Genomic DNA, 18,108 nt, shown 5'->3' with positions numbered 1-18,108 from the left:
CACAATTCAGTATGCCTCTTTCTGTTCTGAGCCAAACCACGTGCACATGTCTGCTCTTCACACCTTTACTGTTATTGTTCTTTCTCTTAAGAAAAATCCAGCTGTTTCTCAGGAGTCAGCTCAATGTGAACATAGCTAACAACTAGCTATGATAGAAAAAGAATTCTGAGACTAAATGCATGGATGAAACATAATAATAATTATTCTAAATCTGCAGAGCATTCAAATAATAATTCACAATGCAAACTAGTGTTCTTAATAAACTTTAAATAATCCTATGCGAAATGTAGCTAGCTATTATACTTCGTACTGTAAATTCAGTGTTGTGTAGTACTTTGGTACTATATGCATTACAATCGAATAGGAAAACATGTACAGCCAGTAAAATCATTTAATTTACAGGGGATTTATTACTTCTTGCAACACAGAAGGCAAAATTCAAAAAGCGTAAAGCGTCATGTGGCTTCTTTAATTGACCAAAGAATGTTGTTCTATAGTCCATATTAGGAATGATAACAATAAACAACCACCATAATGGGAGTGAACTATACATGTTTGTGGCTAGTTAACATGTAAGAAGCCATACCACGCTATACGCTTTTCACTCTCCAATGTTGCAAGAAGTAATAAATCCCCTGTACCTATAACATTAATAATATTGTTAGGCCACTTGTAACAGACATTACTTTTACAGCTTGCAGATGAAAAAATTAATTTGAAATTGCTACCAAATTCAAAAAGCTAATCATAAATTTAAACCTGAAGGAGCTAGGCTAACAGACTGAGTGTCCCCCCAACTTAACACAATCTTCTCCCATTGTGATGCTTATCTGAGTCAAGTTACTCAAGTATATATTCTCTTATAGTAAATAAATCACCCATACACTCTTTAGTATATATCCTCTGCAACGCTCAACACTTCTTGTCACATAATGTTTGAAATAATAATAGAAAAATAAAATTATTATGAATGCTCTATTAGAGTATTTTAACTCTATTAGAGAGGATTAGTAATGTGCATGTATTTGAGTGCTGTGTATCTTCTCACCAGGGGCGAATTCAGACTTTTGGAAAGGAGTGTCAAAATGTGAACATGAACTATTTTCAAAGATAATTTTCAGACTGAACTACATGAATGTAGCCAGACTTTGGTGTAGCCGTGCTAGGCAAGGCATACCTTAGTGTGCAAAGGTCAACCTAGGGGGGGGTCTGGGGGCATGCCAACAGAAAAATTAGACCCTCTGGAAGTTATTTCAGCATTTTATTACAATATTATTATTCCCAGATGACTGGATCATCTCGATCTTGATGGTAGTTTAGCTTTCTACTAAATACATTCCACTCATGCAGATTTTTATACACTCTAGCTATAGACTATCTGAAGTTGTATGTGAGGCCAGGCCAGTGAGGCTGATTTTAGCAGTCTATATTATTTGTCTGATGCTGTGGATAAGGTGACTGGAGTCTCTCAATCGTGAGGTTCATATTATTGATTCCCGAAACTGTGCCCTAGTTACATGTGGCTAGCTATATATGCCCCTTCTGATCTATTTTATACATGCAGTATTGCACAGTGTATACCCATGTGCGCTCAAATGTGACGGTAGTAGCTGGAGATCTAAACATACATCTCCCATGAAAATGCTGACAAATTTAAAGATTCAAACAGTTCACAGATTATTAGTTTACACTCAGTTTCCTTAGTGTATTGTATGTTGTGCACTCTTACATGGAAGAACAGCCCTGCCAAATTTAGTTAGTTTAAATTAAAAATCATATCAATTATAAAATATGTGACCAGATTTGTAAAAAGCAGTCATTCCGCACACATCTGTTTACCCTAGTTACCTAACCCTAACCCTTCAGAAGATAGACTTGAAATTTGGTCAGTGGTGAGCAACAATGGATAATTGAATGGATGGACTAAATTTGTTTAATATTGAACAAGGAAGTTATGATCCTCCAAATTGTATGTGCGTGGAAGACCCCTTTCACAAATCCAGTCACATATAACATTATAATATGCAAAATGTTATAAATTCTAGTTCAACTTGCAAGTCAATATTTATATCACACAATTTAATTGTATCATTGATATTGCGGATGAGAATGCTGTTATTAACAATATTACAGAGAGAATTGTGTAGTTGTAAATTACTGCACGCGTGTCTGTGTGAGTAAAATCCTGTATGTATCATGACAAAAAAAATGATGAGCAAAAAAATTTATACTACAAACTCTACAAAACTAACAAAAAAAATTACCCGATCATCCTACCTTCCCTAACTCATACATTACGTCCATCATAATACTAGCGACACTTTGCTCAAGGTATTCTGAACACGAAAGATAAAGTAGCCGATCTTGGTACATAACAAAGTTTGGTCGGTTACGAGGCACCTTGGCCAGACAATGTAGCATTATAGCAGCTCTTCGTAACATTGCTACTGATAAAACATTGGGGTCTTCCCCACTGCTGATGGCTAGCGAATGTTTTGTTCTGTTTGATAAAATAGCATGTTCTGCATCTTCTATAGACTCTATTAAGAGAGATAGCACACTTTCTTGTTGACCAATCTGATGGCTAGCTGTCTCGTCTCCCTGTGCAAGGTTTGATAACAAAACGAGTGCGAATTGTCTCACTACTGGTTGATGTTTGTTAGCAAGAATCTGTACCAGATGAGAATACAATTTGTCCAGTCTGTTGAATGGTGGAGTAGCCAGGATTAAGTCAATGTTGTTTTCAACAATGGACATCTTTGCCAGTGCCTCCAGCACAAGTCTCTGCGGTGATAAATTAAACACCATCGCAGAACTGGGCAATGGATCGACAGCTCTGGCTGAAGTACACACACACCAGTGTATTAGCCCGTCCAGTATAGGATAAGCAATGCACTCAGGACACTTCGATAGGTCTAGTTGGCCACTGATATTGGCAAGGATTACAAATGAGTTCTCCTGGAGCTGGTCCAGACAGTCTTGCCACCAAGGTTGAGGTGGTGTCAATGCTGTCACCTCAGGAACTTCTTTACCTGTACAAGATGATGTACATACTGGTCTGCTCTTTGACTTGCGTATTGTGTGGCTATGGTGTAGTAACAGTAATCTGCCGAGAACACGTAACAGTCCATGACATCGACACATCTCTATGTCATTGCCTGGTATAAATGACAAACTACGGAGGATGTTTGATACACAAAGACACCGCGCTTGAAGTGACTCTTGTGGAGGTTTGATTAAACAGAGTGGTAGTTCTTCATTGGAATAGATTTCATTTTCTTCCCTCACTGTTACACAACCTCCATTGGTACACAACACTTCTGTATTGCGCACTACAGAGTCATTCTTGTTACTTGGATCACCATCACAATCCATTGCTGTATCTTCTTGTTTAACTTCAGCAACCTCTACCTTACATTCAGTTTTGTCACCATCTTCACTGACTTCCACCTTACATTCATGTTGTTCATCACCTTCAACTTTTACATCAGCAATGGTTGAAAGGACGCCTTCTCGTTTCAGTAATTCTGATGTAGGAGTTTCATCAATGCGTAATACATGTGCATCTTCTCTACAGGAGTCTTGAACAGAGGAATCAACAGCAGATTCTTCAATACAGTTGTGACCTTGGCTAGCTATGTGAGTTTGTACATAAATAGTTGTATCTGAGATGCCTGCACAAGATTTAGAATAAACAGCTACCACTGGTACAGGACATGGCTTTGTTTCTGTGTTCTCAAGTTTTTGTTTGCTAGATTCTTCGTCTTTCAATAAATCAAAGTCTGTGAGAGATGTGTCTAAAATGTCTGCAGTAGATTTTTTATTACCTGTGCTTAAATCAGCCCCTTCATGTTTTGTATTGTAAACCAGTAAACTTCCAAAGTTAATACTGAAGACATCCAGTAAACACTGCTTGAGGTGGTCAGTTAAAATGTTAACAAGGTTGACGTGATGCTTCAAGCTGAAATAAATTACAGTTCGATCATCGTGCAACATGATGTTGAGTGTGTCCAGTGCCCACGTTGTTTCTGATAGTACCCCTGACCGTAGGGACATCATTAAACGCCACGGCTCCACTGAACCTATGAACAAGACAAAAAATAATACCCATCCTTTGAAACACATCATAATCCATGTCACAGAAAATGCACACTACATACTGATAAAATGACAGTACATGAAACAGAGTGAAACTTTCTGAACTATTAAGGCAAAAAAGTAACTAAAATGAATTTAGTCTCTGGCTCCACACATTACTGTTACTATGTACATTCAGGAATGAAACATCCACTTTGTCCTTATAAAAGTAGCTACAGACAAAACTTATAATGTTGAACCTTGACCGGACATGAATATGATGTTATCCAAGACTCATCAACAAGGCTTCTTCTGAACTATAATGACTTCTGTGGTAAAGCAGTTGACATGCAAATGACTGGCTAAATGGAGCATAAAAAACATAGCTCAAAAATCCCTACACATATTTTCAAAATTAAGAATCTAATATGTTTGTTATGAGAAGTGGCATTATTGAAGGTCTGCAGAAAGAAACCTTTTATGTACCATACACATCAAGGTCAAAGGTTGCTAACGTCAAAAAGCTATTTTCAACAGAGGATTACTTTTATGAGATAAAGATAGCTTTTACTAATAAGTCAACACAATGGGACCCCTTATCCCAGGATCATTCTGGTAGTAGCAAAGTGCCTGATACACAAAAGGGAGAGAAATTTCTTGTGGGCTCACAAATCATGACCTTACGTAACTATCAATACAGACACTCTAGAGCTACAATATATGGTCATATGGAATAAAGTAGAAGCCAGTTTTAGTAACATAAATTCTAACACAACATACACCCTAGAACCAAAATTCAAAAACATCCGATTGATTCTTAAAGAGATAAACATATAGTATGATTATTTATCATGGTTGAACTTTTTTGTGAGTGGAGTAAAAGTGAAAAAAATGGGAATGAGAAAATCAAGGCAGGACCAAACATCTTCATGTGTATCTTCTGTTGCTAACAGAGAGAATAATTCAGTACATACCAACATGCCAAGCTTGGTTGGACAGCATTATATACTGTACCAGTACTGGCTCAGATCATGCACCAGCGAAGTCAACCACATAGCAGACTCTGCACACTTTAAACGAGAGAACGGATTTCAATGCACAAGTACATAAGTGCATAGCATAGGCTGATTAGTGATTAGCATAATACTTATGCACACACATGTACGACCACATGTGTGTATACATGTTTTGTCTGTCCACTGCCAATCAGATCACATGGTCCTCCAAATCGAAGCAAGCAAGACACACACAAAATGGCACAAAAACACAGACATACAAACAGCAACCTATATTTGGTAAAGTCATAGGTCCCCCAAAGGTGTAACATTACATATAGAAACCTGAATGGTGACAAATGGTGACAAATGTCATCATACAGACCACATGTGATATACTTGACCACAGTCCCACAACAAGGAAGCTACAAAAAGTTTAAATAAACCAAAACTCAATTTGATAGGCTTCCAGAACACATCAAAGACTCCCACAGTTGATTGTGATGGTTTACATAGAAACTCCATTACAAGCCTTACAAAGTCAACACACAATAAAACCAGTTGAAAAAACACAGCAGACACCTGTTTGTGGATAAAGGAATCCCACAGTGGTACCATGTAAGAGCCCATATACCTACAAGCTATGCCAAACCCTTAGTAATATTGTCTCCAGTTGTGATATGTCTTATGACTGTCACTAATTGACCAATGTATGCTAGCCAACAAATGAATGGCTCACAGTGTGAAACCATTGACAGGAATGCTGCTACATATAAGGAAACAGGAAGACATGTGATCATTGTGGTCTACATAACAATGAGATAATGGCTGTGTGGGTATTCTACATGAGTGATCCATGCTTTTCCTGAAATATATGCAACAGCTTTTTCATTGAATTGCTTCTCATTTCTTTCTTATATTACAAAGTTTAGTACTTTAAAAAATACATTAAGGTAGGTGCTATCCTAATACTAGTTTGTGTGTGCACGTGGGTGCAGTTAGCATGGATAGGCATAGAGGTTACACAAACATTACACATACACATAGTACACGACATAACAGTATGCATTGAAAGAATCTTTTTGCCTATTTACATACAATAACTGAGTGTGCAAAGCAGGTACCAACCACTGACTTGAACAGGCACAACACAAACATACACATACAGGTATATACGCATGCAAAAAGGGAACATACAGGGATACAACTTCCTCTGGTTAGGGAGCAGTAGAATATAGGGTAAAAAAAAGAAGAGAGATCCTTATTAAGTTTGTTTATGACAACATCTAAAGGTTGCAACTTATCCATGCAGTTAGCTGGAATTTGGACAGTTATGATGTTGTTTTCTGCAAGCATAAGGAAGATCTTCGTAAAATACACAGAAATGTTGTATCACAACTAATTGTACTGGCTCACCCAGAGTGACTCACTATTGTACAGGCAAAAGGTACATGTATAATCGAGCTGTGGAGGATGGGTGCTACACATATTTTTAAATTTTTTTTTTTTTGCTACAAGTTCCTGATACTGGCTATATACAAAACTTCCTATCTAACTACTGTGAAATCCAAATGATACATGACAAAGGCAATACCATGGGAAATAACACACTCTGGCCATGTTACTATACCAACCACCCACACACCAATTACAACACTTGACCAAATTAATCCCGCAGTTGTATGGCTTGTATTAACAGATTCAATCACTACATCACTATTGGAGTGATAGAACAAATTTTGGGAATGAGAAAATTAATTTTTGCTACCACACACAAGTGACTATATATGGCATTTGGTCACCTGTGAGACACCAAGGCTCTATTTAGGGGTAATGACCACCATGACATAAAAGAAGGATTTGACCACGAATATATATATATATATATAAATGCAAGTGAAGTTTCGATATAATATATTCATGGCTTGAAAGCATGAAATTAGAGCCCTGAATTGTGAGAGAATCAGGTCTGTAGTAGAGCCCAGCAAAGAAAGTCACTATGAAACGTGGACACCTTGTGTTCATATTAGGGTACACACATTTACACTCCTGAAATCAAAACACTACAATAATGCCAAATCAGTGTAGTCCCACCACACCTGGAATAGAGGGGTTCCACTAAATACCCATACTACAAATTGTACCTTACAAACATGTCAGCCACTGTATAGCAGTGTACAGCTAACATTGCTAAATCACTAAGGTTCTAATTATTGCACACCAAGCATCATCTAACAAACATATACAACGCTGGAGAAATCAACCAGTTGGTCACTGTTGTAAAAAACAGATATGTTTTTTAGAAGGTAATAAGGGTTCCCCATTAAGTATATATGGTACATCAGTCTGACCAAAATAGATTTCGTTTGACTAAATGGTGACTTTGCATGGAAATGGACAATTGCCGACTGTTATTTATAGCACTGATTTATCAATATCACCATACACTAGTACACTGGAATGTATAAGTAACAATTATTACACTAGTGCCATGGAAACTGTGAAGCCTTACCACTTAGCCTGTCTGCTCCCAAGGCAACCAAAGTATAGACACAAGGGAAATAACCAGAAAATAACATTATATCATGGTAAGAGCTGAAAGTGAAAGTACAAACTCAAAATACATTATGCTTTTATGTAAACTGGTAGTAAACTGTGAACCACTGCTGGACCTGCAGCACTGTGTATCACCTAAGGCTTAGTGGTACTTGTAACATATTCAGTATAGCATTATAGCCAAAACTCATACCAAATTTGGGAACAGTGTGGAAAGTTCATTCAGAGTTCACATCTACTAGGGCTTTATTACAGTACAGTCATGTGGTGGCTAATTGTGGCATTCATGCAATAGTTTATCACATGATTGTAATTCAACTCTATTGAATAGTGGTTGCATTTGTGGTACTAATTCTCAAAAAAGGCTTTCTGGATACCATAAACCTCTAAATACACAAAGTAATGTAAGTTATACAGTCAAGTATACCATGATTTAATTCCAGTTAAGGAAGCCAGCAACACTACAAAGAGACGAAAGAAATTTAGTCATCCATGGAGCCATGCGTGTAACAGTTCAAGAAAAAAAAACATATATGGGTCCAGGCTCTAAGTATTCTGTGCAGCTAGGCAAAACTATATGCAAGCAGCGGTTAAGCTATAACATGTGCCATTTAGCTTTGTGCCATCTTAAACTCAAACCTGTATCATAAACAACATCATGTATACAGCATCATGTATACAGCAACACAATATTTACACACACATACATACATACGCACCCCTCTTATGCACGTACACACACACACACACACACACACACACCACTACACCATACACACTGCAATACACTACACTAACCACAATCATTGGACATGAGTTTCCTCTTCTTAGCAAACACTGGTTTGGTCCCTTCCACAGTATTGACCCACTCAGGTGGCACCTTCTTCTCAAGAGCAGCAGCTACACTAGATGACTTGGACTCGGTAGAAGGAGGTGGATGATGATGATGATGATGTTGCTGCTGTGGTGCTCCAGCTACAATTTGTGACTTGATAGGTGAAGGTTGGACAGCCGTGGTTGGGTAAGGAGCTTTGGTCAGCTTGATATTATGATCCTGCCACTGTTGCTGATGTTGCTGCTGTTCTAATCTTGCAGCATATGCTTGTTGCTGCTGCTGTTGATGGTGTTGCTGTACAATCAAAGAATTTTGTACTCGCTGATGTTGGTGATGCTGCTGTGGAGATATGTGTGCACCATAATGTGGGCCATATGGCGAGCTTCCCATCCGTGAATGGTGCTGCTGCTGTTGTTGTTGCTGCTGCTGCTTCCATGCCCATTCTGGCATCATCGGGCTGCCTGGCACCATCATCCCAGGACCAGAACCATGAGACTGGAAATCCATCATCCCTTGTCGATTAAGTCTGTATGGCCGATAAGGATCTGATGACATCTGTTGCACGTGGTGTTGCTGGTTATGCTGATAAGGTATGGGAGGTCTTATCCCATGTCGCTGGTACTCAGCAAACTCTACCGGATGATTGCCACCCATTCCAGGCATGCCCCCATACACGGGGTGCCTTGGTGGCGAAGGACGATATGGATCGCCATAATATCCCTTTGAAGGTTGGCCAGCCATGTTCCTATATGCAGGATCAGGGGGATAAGGGTGATTCCACATTTCACCTGGCGGTCTCCTATTCCAGTCATTGTTCATTCCTCCAGTGTTTATACCTTGTGAAGATGGTGTACCTGAACGATGTGGTGGCATACTCATTGGTGATGAACAGTTAAATAAGTTATTTCTGTTTAAGGGTGATGCGCTTAAGGAGTCAAGGGGATCTCTTTGTTGTTGTTGTTGCTGCTGCTGTAAATGAGCCGGAAATGGAGAGTTAACAGATGATGTGTCATTTGGTAGATGTGGCAGATCATTAGCCTCATTTGGTTTTGCCAGTGGTGAAAAGTTCAGATTTTGTTGTTCAAGATTGCGTGGGACATTTGTGGTGCCGGATTGGGGTACAGAAGAATTGGACTTGGGAACAGAAGTAGGAACGGAATCATCATTTTCAGAAACAGCCGTCTTTGCCAAACTGCCGATGTCATCCAAATCTTCTTTTTCCCTATCTGTGGTATCATCATTGGTTGAATTTGAATGCCACTTTCTTTGTGCCAATGCCAAAACATCATCAAAGTTTTCATTACGCAAGGCACACTCGTATGGTAAGAGATATTTAATATACTGTCGACGGAGATTGTGAGCAGCCAAACCTTTAGGATTTGTGACATCCAAGTCTTCGATGACCTTCTTCCATAGGTGAGAAGCACAAACCTGCAACAAAAACAAACAGTATTTATTATTATTATTATTATTATTAACACTTTACAGTGACCAGTACTGAAGGTCTGACAGCAACATGTGCTGCAGCCCTAACCTAATTTCAAGGACTTCGACTTAACTTGGTGACTTGACTTAATGACTGATAAGGTGTAACAGAAAAGGGGCTAAAGTAAGGAAAAAATCCCTCTAACCCCAGGATTCGAACTGCAGGTTACCCATTTAAAAAACTATTAAATTTCATGCGATTCAAAAGGGAACCGTAGTGATTGCAATGCACATATAATATTACAGTTTATAAATTTACATATGATAAAACTAGATTTGCTATAGGGCACTAGTGCCAGCATGCATAATTAAAAGGCAGTAGCTATAAATGTTGACACTAAATGACACTTCCGTAATGAGTGCTACAAAGTACAAGATTGGACAAGCTCTTCCATAAAAGTAGCAGTGTCATGCAGAGTATGCTTTAGTAGTCTTCAAAAGTACATAGTGATTACTATCTACCAGCCCTTATATGACTAGTATTTTACACGCCCAGTTAGTACACCTACCGACAATTACAAACCCTGTACTGTACAGGACACAATTACATACTCAACCCTTTTAAAATGACCATGTGATCAGGTTGTAGTGATCATATTGTGTAGTGTATATGTGAGTGTGTATGTAAACAGTACAACAGTGCATCTACTACTACAACTACATATCAAATAGTGGTTCTATAGTTAGCAGTGATATTACAATAGAACACATACACCAGCTAGAAGTGCAACATTATACGTTAAAGAAGATACAATGTTGGTTATGTACATGCTTGCTATAGTGTACTGTATCTATTCCCAGATATGGGACATGCACTATCAGGTAAATTGTGCATTGCATACACGGCTGGCACTTATTATATAGACACACTTGGTCATCCACAAACATGCAAATTTAGGTTCTTCCAGCCATGTTTGCTTTACAGTCTAACATTTATCCTTGGGTCACAGCCTGCAGACATTATACAAGGCAGAAGGTAATTTGGGACCAGTACACCTCGAAAACAAATTAGTTCTATCTTCTAGGTAAGAAAATCTCATAGCAATAGAGATCTATATAAATGAACTAAAACTGTACTCTAGACACAGCTGTTGAAGGTACACTTATATATGCCTTACCATAAAACATAGCAAATTAAAATCTATCTAATTTCTTACATTAACAAATCCTTTGTATCTCTGGACGGAGGTGTAGAGTTTGTACAAGTCCAACAGTTGACCGCTCAACACTGGTGGCTTCGTGATGATCTTACCTGTGAGAAACAGAGAAAACGTACACAACTTCCATAAGTATGTATATACATGTAAACTACCAGTATCTGCATAAACATGCCCACATGTGTGCTGTAAGTATCTTCACAAATACAGAACGTACCATATACCGTATTTATTTGGCTAAACACCACAGCTTTTATTACCTTAGTTCCAAAAATTGACTATTCAAACTCGACTACTACTCATGCTTGAAAAACACTCGTAATTTTAAAATTGATTGTGGCATCACTCAAGTGTAGCTACTATAGTATGTACGCGCTGAGCTGAATCCTCAAAAACATTTAACTCATGGATACAATTGCACATGATCTTGAAATTTGGCTCTTTTGCAGCACTGCTTGACCTGCTAAAAATATTTCGAAATCTTTTCGACACAAAGTTTCGCCACACATTTCCTATGGGGAAGCCATAAAGTACATGACCATTACAGCCTCTTTCTGAACTTGTAATGGCGCCAAACCATACGTGTCTTTACTGTCACCACTAATCATCTGGTTGGCTGAAATGTTAACTCGCTTGAGAAAAAATCCACTTTTAATTTTTAGCTATTTTTCAGGATCCAGCTGAACTTGTACATACTACATTCAAGGTATAAAGTAAATATGGAACTTTTAATCAAACTTTTCTTTTTAAAGTTTTACTTCAACACTCTGACATTTAGGTATGTCTAACTGTATGGCCATTTTTAGAGCTTAGACAAACACAAAATTTATGCACAAATTTTAATTCACACATAGGTCCATACATTTAAGTACACCATTTTGTACTATTGAGAACACTAGCCAACATTATCACACTATTAAGTTGTACACACCTTCTTTTGCAAAGTACGCCACTAAATTATCCAAGAATTCTTTCCGGCCTGGATCTTGTGATAGTGCGTATTGCTTCAGTAAGTGCTAATAATCAAAGAATAATATATGAAACGTGCATTAACCCGAGTAAACACAATATGTGACCGGATCTACAAAAACCCGACACAATCGTGCAAGCCTAAATTTTCAGTATAAAGCATTGAGTACAATGGGTGAAATACTTGCATATTATTGAAAAAATTCTGTAAATTTTTTGAACGCCTCTTTCTTAGTGAAGGAGGGGGCTAACAATAAAACCCTGGATATCACCTTATTTGCCTATTCAAGAGGAGTTGGAAAATCTTTGTTTTGTTACAGTAGACCAAAGGATACAGAAGTTATGAGCATTTGTTTACGTCACGTTGAAGCAATCGTATGCAATCATTTTTTTCTTCACGGATTCTGCCTTTGTATACAGTTAAGAAGGGTGAGTAAAGGACAAACCTACCCAGTAATTGATTCCCCTGTTCATGGCGAACACGGTGGTGAAAATTGTAGCTCCGTACCTCAATTCGTTGGTAAGTTACAACCGTTTTTGTAGGTGTCTGCAATTTATTTTCCCTATACTTGCTGTACAAATCAATTTTTCTGTTGTTGCTACTTTGTAGGGCTGTAACTCCTAAAATTATTGGCATACGAGGCTGAAATTTTTCCAGAGGGTACACTTGGCTAAGCAGATTATAAATAAACAATAATTTGAAAAATGTGCGATTGTGTCGGGTTTTCGCAGATCCGGTCACATATACACACTGTTACGAGGATCAGATAATGCACTTAACCTCTATACAATCAGCATACACAAAGCATACACACCACACGCACCACTACATACACACAAATATCAATATAATGTAGCTAAAGACAATACAACTCTAGCAAATCCCATTTTTCAGAAAGGTGGAACACTTACTGGTTGTAGATTTGATGTACCAGACTTGCCATCCTGTTAAGAAACAAAACCAAAATATGTAAACAACAGCATGACTGCTACAACAAACACACTGATAAAAAAAAAGAAAATTACATATGTGCATGTGAATATGCACGTTGACATGTTCATGTTATATATGAACACAATGCTGTAGTTTACAATACATACATAAATGCACACATACCAAGACTTTATTCTTCTCAGTAACTGGTGACAAAGCTTGTTCTGAGCCTTGTTCAGAAAAAGGGGACTCCAGGCTCTCACCAGAGTTCACAAATGGTGACGCAGTCAGTGATGAAGGATCAGGAATGGCATCCTCACCCTGTGATCCGAACTCTCCAACTGCATTAGTATCCTGTGAGTTGGTAGCACCTTCATTATCTACTGATAAAAGTGACTTCACAATATCCACGTCTTCTTCTTGAATAAAGTCTGTTCGTATTGTTGCTTCAAGGTTGTCCACTTTCTTGTCGAAGCCTTGTCTTTGCTTGTCAGCCAGGTCTTTCATACGTGGCGAGGAGCCAAGATCTGTGGGCATGACTGGTGGTCCAAGCCCTAAAGTGTTCTGGGTCCACTGAGAGTTCTGAAATGGTAACAGGTGCTCGGAACTCATTGGTGAAGCAGTGGCTGAATCTTGTTTATTTAGGTGTGCCTGCATCCTCTGACCTGGCATACTCATACTGTTATTGTTTCGCATATCTTCCATACCAGCATTACTATTATTAGCTGTACCCTGTGCCTGATTAGCTTGCTGTTGTTGTTGTTGCTGCTGCTGCTGCTGTAAGTACATTGCCATATGGGCCATGTTGGCCCCTCTCATGTTCTGACCACCTTGTTGATCAAAACCTGCCATATGACTAGCTAAAGAAGGATTGGAGCCCCTTGTTGGGTGTGGTGCTCGGTATGCCTGATTACCCGGACTGTAAGCATTCATTCCCATATATGGTGAGGCTGGTAAACTGCTCCTGTCGTCTGATGACATGGGAGGCATTGGCGGTCTGGGTGGCATAGCTCCCGATGGGTAACCAGGAAATTGATCTCCGGCTCCAGGATACTGCCATTCTGGTGGTCCTGCAGGCGGCTAGATGGAAGAAAACAAAATAAAGCAAAACTATTAGTTTAAATGTTCTCAGACATTAAAATAGTCTAGTGTTTCATGCACGTTTCAACTGTCATACACACCCTGGCATTAATTACACCGAAATCAGTTTCCGTATTGTTTCACATCCAATTCGGACAAGTTTAAAATGCTGCATGTAGAGTATTTAATTGGAAGAATTGCTAATTACACATATACATAATTCACAAAAAATTCTGTAGGACCAGAAAATGCAAACGTTGGAATAATGCGTACCACTCTAAACCATGTCTATAAAATTTTCTCAGAATACGTTGTATCATATAACTATAACACACAATCTTTTATGTACAAAATGCCTAGAACCATATAGTGCATAATTTCAATGATGTAAAAAATACTTTTCAAATGGAACATGTATAAGGAAATGTAGCCGTTATGAGCAAACAAGCAAGCAAAGTACTGACTACTTTTTAATTTTTTTATCATGTACATTTTCACTGTACTATGATGTCGTGTATATCAACACACCACAATACCATAGAAATTTGATGCTGTGATATATTGTTAAGCTTATCACACCCAAATTAAAATAAATTAATGGAATCAAACATGTAATTGAGTTGTTGCTAAGAAATGAGACATCCAAATTTTACAAATAAATTACTTCACTACGATTGTGTCTGCTTCAACCAAGAATTACAGTAGCAGAAAACAGAAATGGTTCACAAAGCATTCTCATACTTAACTTTATACACTATAAAAAACCATACATGGAATTCACTATCATTCAAAGGACCTTGGTTGTGTCCAAATAGACACACAACTATTTGTGACTAATTCAAACATGCTAATTTATGGTAGGCAGATTTTCTGGTAGAAATACACTACCATACCTGAAATCTGTTGACAGGTCCACTCATCCCTTGTGGGTGCTGTGTTGGTTGCATATACTGGTGAGGTGGTGGCCATCTTTCCTGGCCCATCATGGCTGCATAACGTAACCTCTGCTGCATTGCTGGGTTAGGCATTCCACCTGCTGGACCTCCAGGGGGCATGCCTGGTGGACCATATCCCATCCTATCCCCATAACCATCTATCATAGGGTGCTGCATCGCTACAAGAAGTAGAAACGATGATACTTCAGTAGGTACAAACATTCCAATAGCTACATTTTACAAAGTGATTGAGTGTGTGTGCTGTGTGTGTGTGCGTGTGTGTGTGTGTGTGTGTGTGTGTGTGTGTGTGTGTGTGTGTGTGTGCACAGATGTCAAATTCAGGAGACTAAAACGTAACGAAAACTACCAAGCACAAAATGTTGAAACTTTCCTTCATATTCAAGGGGTTCTAATGCATTCATATTGACACATAGCCAATAGGTCGCTACAAATATGGTCTAAACTGGTTAGCAAGTAAGATAGTGAATATGTACCATAGTGACACAATAAACTCCCATACAATACATTACATATCAAAACAACTATCTTCATTGCCACTATACACACATAACAAGGTGTACTACAATACACAATTGGACAGCAGGCTCAATTACACAGTACACCTTCTAAATGGGCTGCACTGAATTGCAGACAACTAAACTACAATAGACATAACTTGGTCCCAAATCAACATACATGAGCTCGGACAGAATTTCAGTAACACCTTACAAGGGTTAATACTACATCCCAGTTAGATAAAAGTATATACACAACAAAGGAATATTGATTTATTTTACAGTAGGACATCTCCTTAAAGTAAAAGCAATTTAACATACTGAGTCAACCAAAACAATTACCACACAATTTTCAAAGCTAGCAACTAATCATTCCTACCAAGAAAGTAATACATAGCTAAGCAAGGTCAAAGATTGATGCAAAAGATACAAAACCTCCAAACATGGCCAAAAGATGCCTCAGTGTTTATTGGAGGAAGAATACCTTACACTACAAGTTGAGTATAGTATCTATTAGGATATCATTTGGAAATTTACCATTGCAGTTTTAAACAAACATGAATTAGCTGGAAGTTACCAGTGCCACTGTGAGACCCATTGTCTACATTTATATTTTATACAGCTACTGTTCTATGATTTACAAGTGTCCCTATGAGCAACACAAGCTGCACATAACCTGGTCCCAAGTATGCATACACACGACAGATTACATAACTTACGATGGTGAGGTTGCATTGGTCGTTGTGGGTGTCCCCCAGGGTAGGGCCCCTGAGGGTACCCAGCTGGCGGATAGCCTGAGGCTCCTCCATACATGGTGGGTGGGGACATTGGCATATCTGGTGCTGACCGATTATACATCATACCCTAAATAATGAACACCATGGATAAAACAAAAGAAATGGTGAATAAACGACAGGTTTGTAACATTGGAACGTATAGCAGCACGTACAACTATACGAATACAGATGGCTACAAGACTGAGATATGCATTACCAAGAGTTCAAAAATATTACAATGTCTTGAAAAACTTTAAATGACTGCAATACATTGGTAAATATTGGTAGTCCGATATACAGTCATATACTATGAAGCAGTAGTGCTCATAAAAAATCCTATATCATTTCTGTAGTGTCTATGTTCCATGTGACATACAAAATGGTTTATGGTTTACTGCTGGATGCAACACAACCTGTAAACACAGACATGCATTTCGTGCTGCTGATTTGCTTGTACAGGTCATATTAGTTAAGTGCAGCAATTGCTACAATACAAGTTGCTAGGGTCTACACAACTCATACCCTCCATACAGTTAGAGGCATAAATACAGTTAGAGGCATAAATGGGGATACTGTTCCGTTACATACAAGGACACATTCACACAGAACAGACATTAAACTACTAAACACGTTTGTGGCCAAAGGGATAAATTTTAAAAACAAATAAGAGGCAAATATGCTAGAGATTAAGACCAATTTGCTCTTGGCTACTGTCAATAAATGTTTACTCACCAAAATTAGCACATAGGCCACCAAAGTTTTATCATAATTACACTATCAATTACCACTTGCAAGTGACAACAGAAGGATATTAAAACTAATACTTCCCAGGCAACCACCTCACTTGTCAAAACTAACTAATAACTTCACAATTGTCTCAACAGTGCCCTCTGAAGTTATATAAACAAATGGTACAAGGAATGTTTCTGTGGTCACTTATAATCAACACATCACCAGTATACCTTCCTTAAAAGGAAAGCATGGCATATCAACAAATCCTGTGCAAGCAGCTCAGTACATGGGCTGGGAAAGATTAAAGTTCTTAATTTGCAGCAATACTTTGCGATGTGCCTCTGACCTGCAACTCCATTTTGAACACATGCAATGCAATTCTAATTAATCCACCTCATGGACAAGGTCACTTTATTAGTCCACCAAAACTAGCTACAACAAACTTTCCTAGCCTTTAAAATGCTATAGCTATTTTAAATCTGCTCATGTTTATCTCACCAATCAGGTTTGTTGTCTAATATACATACCTGTCCATAGGCCATGCCTGCTTGCGGATTTCCAGGCGGTTTTCGCATGTGCTGGTGCATCGGGTCCATTCCTTGCGACATGTAATTGTCCATTGCCGGATAAGCTTGTCCCTGGTGCGACTGACCGAATTTTCCTGCAGGAAACGACCAAACACACGTCACAATACCAGAATATGAATTGTAGCGCGCAACTTACCCCCCGGCGGTGGGTACTTATTAGAACCCATTGACATATCCATCGGATAAGCGTCCGTAGGATAACTCGGCAGCATGGTCGCTCGGTTGTGTGTTGCTATGCGGTCTTCCAGCACAACCAAGCTTGCGATTTATATATTAAAAATTTATAACCTAGTTACATTTATAGTAGACTATCTAGTAGAGCCATACATACTGCAATGAGGAGTTAGACGGAGACGAGATCTCTTCAAATTTTCACACAATGATTGAATAAAACCGCCATTTTTATTACCTAATTGCAGGAATATATTACAACCGTAATATCTCTATTTAACCACATGCATGCGCATTATTTGAA

General features: G+C 38.5%; 1 protein-coding gene across 2 annotated transcripts; it reads right to left on the bottom strand.

Annotated features, from left to right (window-relative positions):
• Positions 1-2,058: 2,058 nt before the first annotated feature.
• LOC136257186 (AT-rich interactive domain-containing protein 1B-like) lies at positions 2,059-18,063 on the bottom strand. 2 transcript variants are annotated; one of them, XM_066050256.1, is made up of 10 exons: positions 17,770-18,003; positions 17,574-17,707; positions 16,258-16,402; positions 14,982-15,202; positions 13,192-14,088; positions 12,987-13,019; positions 12,037-12,121; positions 11,106-11,200; positions 8,427-9,894; positions 2,059-4,082 (listed from the first exon to the last, which is right to left on the bottom strand). In XM_066050256.1, exons 1-10 carry the CDS (start codon positions 17,843-17,845, stop codon positions 2,269-2,271), a joined length of 4,968 nt encoding a protein of 1,655 aa, XP_065906328.1. In that variant the 5' UTR covers positions 17,846-18,003; the 3' UTR covers positions 2,059-2,268. The 2 variants fall into 2 exon arrangements, with proteins under 2 accessions (XP_065906328.1, XP_065906329.1); XM_066050257.1 differs by lacking the exon at positions 17,574-17,707 and having other exon boundaries at positions 17,965-18,063.
• Positions 18,064-18,108: the final 45 nt, after the last annotated feature.

This window comes from Dysidea avara, chromosome 6 (assembly GCF_963678975.1).
Source record: "Dysidea avara chromosome 6, odDysAvar1.4, whole genome shotgun sequence".
NCBI classification, from domain to species: domain Eukaryota; kingdom Metazoa; phylum Porifera; class Demospongiae; order Dictyoceratida; family Dysideidae; genus Dysidea; species Dysidea avara.
The sequence above is the reverse complement of the archived record's forward strand: the minus strand, read 5'-3'. Positions and strand labels throughout refer to the sequence as shown.

Excerpts from the sequence above, each read along its gene's own strand:
- LOC136257186 (XM_066050256.1), bottom strand. The coding sequence starts at position 17,845 with ATGCTGCCGAGTTATCCTACGGACGCTTATCCGATGGATATGTCAATG. Across the intron at positions 15,203-16,257 it reads ACCAATGCAACCTCACCATC|CGATGCAGCACCCTATGATA; the intron begins GTAAGTTATGTA and ends TACTTCTTGTAG. Across the intron at positions 4,083-8,426 it reads ACTCATGTCCAATGATTGTG|GTTCAGTGGAGCCGTGGCGT; the intron begins GTTAGTGTAGTG and ends TCTTGTTCATAG.